Source organism: Penaeus japonicus, unplaced genomic scaffold (genome assembly GCF_977035675.1).
Source record: "Penaeus japonicus unplaced genomic scaffold, GWHDUDI00000001_assembly GWHDUDI00000008, whole genome shotgun sequence".
NCBI lineage: Eukaryota > Metazoa > Arthropoda > Malacostraca > Decapoda > Penaeidae > Penaeus > Penaeus japonicus.
The window spans coordinates 32,673,714-32,678,713 of NW_028234410.1; the positions used below are offsets into that span (position 1 = coordinate 32,673,714).

Genomic DNA, 5,000 nt, shown 5'->3' on the forward strand with positions numbered 1-5,000 from the left:
TGTATGCACACATATACAGGCATGTGCACATCCATACATACAGGTACATGGGCATACAAATATACACACACACACATAAAAAAAATATATATATAATGCAGGCACACACATCACACAACCATAAAAAAGCTGACCAAAATATCCTGTTTGGTTCTATTAATGTGTAATGCAGAGCTTGTGAAATTTCTTTGATATATTAAATAAATAATAAAATGAATGGCTAATCACAACCAAGATTCTAAGCAGGCCAACAACCTTAACAGGCTGAAAAACTTGCTGATAAAGGTGATGGACAGAGTCAAAATGTACTTCTCATTCATTTGCCCGAAATTATTCTCTGGTATCATATGATAACCCATGAAGACCTATTATGTGATTAGGCCTATTTGACATAATCATGCATGACCAATCCAAAATTGGCAGGCTTTTTTTCCTTCATCTTATGGCAGGATGTGCTGTCCTCATGTCATCCTTCAGTAACGGGTTAACTCTTTCTTTTTTTTAATCTTTCTTGAATCTTTTGATTCAAACTTATAAGATTCCTCTCTAAACTGGCTCCAAAGAACCTCGCCCTCTTCCTCTAATTTTTTTTAAACATCCATAAAACAAATTTCTTTCAAAAATTCAAGCATATGTCATGCAATATCAGCCAATGCTGAATCCGACTTAATAGCAACTTCAGTCAGTTACCTACTTTGGCTTCATCAAGGGTCCCCATATTTTTCCAGAGTTAAAATAGATGGGCACACTTTATTGGCAATTTCTTCTAACACCTATTTATTAGATTAAGGTAATTTGTTAATGTGAATTATTGAATAATACCAGAGAATATGTTAGTGAAACATAAAATTGACAATGACCATCACCAGCTAGGAATAGCTCTTTTTTTTTCATAATTTTTTTTTCATAATCTTATTGTTTCATATCTAATAATTTTTCATCTGATCTATACCAACTATAACTAAATTTTCTTCATTTCATTCTTTCACTAACATACAATAGCTGCTGAAAAAACAAAAGCAAATCTGGAGAGAATCACATATTCCTAGAACCAAACATATATCCTGAACATTGGGAATGCAAAAGTAAGTGTGTGTGCGTGTGTGTGTGTGCATGTGTGTATGTGTCTGTGTCTGTGTCTGAGTCTGTGTGTTTGTGTATGTGTATGTGTGTGTGTTTGTGTGTATGTGTGTGTTTGTGTGTGTTTGTGTGTGTGTGTGTGTGTGTGTGTGTGTGTGTGTGTGTGTGTGTGTGTGTGTGTGTGTGTGTGTGTGTGTGTGTGTGTGTGTGTGTGTGTGTGTGTGTGTGTGTGTGTGTGTGTGTGTGTGTGTGTGTGTGTGTGTGTGTGTGTGTGTGTGTGTGTGTGTGTGTGTGTGTGTGTAAATGTATATGTATACGTGTATGTGTATGTATACGTGTATGTGTATGTGTATATAAATGTGTATGTGTATGTGTATATAAATGTGTATATATATGTGTATATATACGTGTATATATATGTATATATATATGTGTATATATATGTGTATATATATGCGTATGTATATGTGTATGTATGTGTACTTATATATGTACCTATATGTGTAAGTATATATGTATGCATATATGTATATATGCATGTACATATGTATGTATATATGCATGTATATATGTATATATGTATGTATGTATGTATGTATGTATGTATGTATGTATGTATGTATGTATGTATGTATGTATGTATGTATGTATGTATGTATGTAAGGATAAGGATAAGCCAGATTTGCGGAGCAGATGCTACGCCGGGCTTGTATGCACTGAGGCGAGCCCGCCTGTGTCAGCGTGTGCTGACTCGTGAGAGAATGTGCCAACGAGTGTTGACTCGATCTGAGCTTGGTCCTTACCCAACGCAGTGCCCAGCTACGTCAGTAACCGCCAGGTGACAGTGGAAGCTCATGAGCTTGGACGAGGCTCGATCTGCCGACCACGTGAAGTCGACACGCTACCGCTGAGCTAACCAGACGGCTGTATGTATGTATGTATGTATGTATGTATGTATGTGTATGTGTATGTGTATGTGTATGTATGTATGTATGTATGTATGTATGATGTATGTGTATGTGTATGTAATAAGTATATATATATATGTGTATCTGTATGTGATATATGTGAATTAATTATATGAATATCTATATGTATAATATATATGTGTATACATAAACATAAACATGTATATATTATATGTATTATATATATATATATATATATATATATATATATAATATATATATATATATATATATATATATATATATATATATATATATATATACATATTTACATGTATAAATATATGTATGTATGTCAACGTATATCTGTAACTGTATGTATAAATCTGTATGTATGTATATATGTATGTATATATTACATATATATGTATATGTATGTATATATATGTATTATGTATATTATATATATATATATATATTTATATATATATATATATATTATATATATATTATGTATATATATATGTATATATATATATGTATATAATATGAATATAATATATATATATATATATATATATATATATGTATGTATATATATATGTATATATATATATATATATATATATATATATATGTATATATATATATATATATATATATATATATATATATATATATATATATATATATATATATATATGTATATATAAGTAATATATATATATATATATATATATATAGTATAATGTATAAGTATATATATATATATATATATATATATATATATATATATATATATATAAGTGTATATAAGTATATATGTATGTATATATATGTATATATATGTATATATACGTATAAATATGTATATTATGTACATATATATGTATATATATGTATATTACATATATACATATATATATAAATATATATATAAATATATATTTACATAAATATAGACATTCATGTATATACATATATGTGGAGCATCAACAGAAGGAAATCATGATTCACATCAGGGAGACAAAGGAAATGCACTGTTCACAACTAGAACATCATCAGTGACCTTACCTTCTTTATTTCACCTCGGTTAAATGTGACGGTGACATTTGACAACAAGCCAGCTAGATCATGTTCACAAAACTCAAACACCAAGAAGAATGTCGAGAGACTTGACATGTGTGGTGTCGCTGAAAAGGTAAAACACTCGGGTAGATGGAATAGACACACTACCGCCGGGTATGAAGTCTTACCTTCTTGATCTCCCCCATGTTAAATTTGACGTTCACATTTGACAACAATCCCGCTAGATCATGTTCACAAAACTCAAACACCAAGAAGAATGTGGAGAGACTTGACATGTGTGGTGTAGCTGAAAGGTAAAACACTTGGTATAGGCAATGGAGAGACCTAAATAAAGCCAACAGGGAAGAAAACAGTAAAAAAAACTCAGATTTCTCAACTCCCATTTTAATATCATCTGATCTATGATAATACTTAAGTAGCACTAAATACTCAATACAAACAGTAAAATCCGCTTGAATATTTTGTGTGACATGTTATCCAACCTTTGATCTGCCACAAACATCCCAACAATATACATAAAAAAAATGATAGTGAAGAAACTGGTCAAATATATTATTTTTAAGTAGTCAGTATGACTTCATTAACCCTTGTTGTGAAATGATTTCAAAAAGCTTTTGAATACTATTTCGAACTCAGTAATTATCTGTAATATTTCAGGATCTGTACAGAAATCCATTTATGATATCAAATGAGAGTTGCAGAATCACTGATTAATTTTTGTTTTCTAAAACCTGTGGTATTATTTAGATTTGCAATATTTAAATTCATTCTCCTCTACTTTTCTGATTAAAATAAAAACCTTCAGTTTCTATCAATTTTCATCACCACATAATAGTCTAATCCACTGGACTATAAGTTAAGTATTTCTTTAGTTTCTTAGGAGGAAATGATTCATTTATATCAGCGTATGAAGTTCACCCAAATTTCTCCTCAATTTCTATCAATGTCACACTCAAATCTTTATAATATTCAATAACCTACAAAGGACTAATGAGGATGTGCTTCAACTTCCATTTGAAACTCAGATCTTAAAGTTACCTAACATATTTATCTAACTTGGGAAAAAGGGTGAGAGTCATTGAGCAAAGGACTCATTGTGTGCGTGGATATCATCTCCTCCTTACGATATGATTTATGTTGTAAAATAAGATGACAGAATCATTATCATACTTGAAATTTTGGCTAATGAGTCTTTTCCTAATTATCATATTATTCAGAGAATAATATCCTGAGGAACACGTATCTGTCTCCACTGCTATGTGCTTAACTTCTAGATTTTATTAACAATATCAAAAAAACTGCTAAATATGACATGATCAAAGGTTCCTCTTTTTTTATGAATTTTCATCTCTCCTTTGATAGGTATGACCTTAAAAAATCTTTAGTAATTTGTCTCTCCTAATTATATAATATTTTCTCGACTTGAATAAAAGTAAACTAAATATTACCTGCATTTCCCCTAAAATACAAAAGCCATGTTTCTTGAAATACCTTACACCTAGACTTGCATCACTATCATTTATCAAACAAAAGGTAAAGCACACTATACCTTAAAATTTTGCATCCGTTTCAAAGCTGCAGAGAATATAGCACAATACACATGTAATATACTTACGTTTAGCTGGCTTTTGAAGACCAGGAGGAGGTGGACCTGGTGGAAATAAAGTAATAACAAAGAAATAAGTCTCCATATAAAAAAGAAACCACCACAGTGTTTTCAATTCATGTTCCTACAAATTGCTTTGTTAGTAATTTGGTTTATATTACCATAAAAAAGAATAAGCCAATTCGATTGAGCAAATTAAGCATTAGCTTTTAAAACAATGTCATCCAGCATTTGGGATGACCATGGAAGTTGCTCTCCAATCTGATCATCACTACATAATCATGGAGTTGTATGACTGATAGTAAAAGTTAGCCTAA

The 5,000-nt window shown here is 30.3% G+C and overlaps 1 protein-coding gene across 2 annotated transcripts in view; it reads right to left on the minus strand.

The window, feature by feature from the left end:
- LOC122246684 (cyclin-dependent kinase 9) overlaps positions 1-5,000 on the minus strand; it is a 20,147-nt gene that overhangs the window by 6,924 nt on the left and 8,223 nt on the right. The window contains exons 4-5 of one of the 2 annotated variants that reach the window (XM_043005401.2): positions 4,693-4,728; positions 3,063-3,181 (exon numbers count right to left, since the gene is read on the minus strand). In XM_043005401.2, coding sequence (XP_042861335.1) covers positions 3,063-3,181; positions 4,693-4,728 — 155 coding nt within the window. Of the gene's footprint in view, positions 1-3,062; positions 3,182-3,244; positions 3,364-4,692; positions 4,729-5,000 lie in introns of both variants that reach the window. The other variant, XM_043005400.2, reaches the window with a different exon arrangement.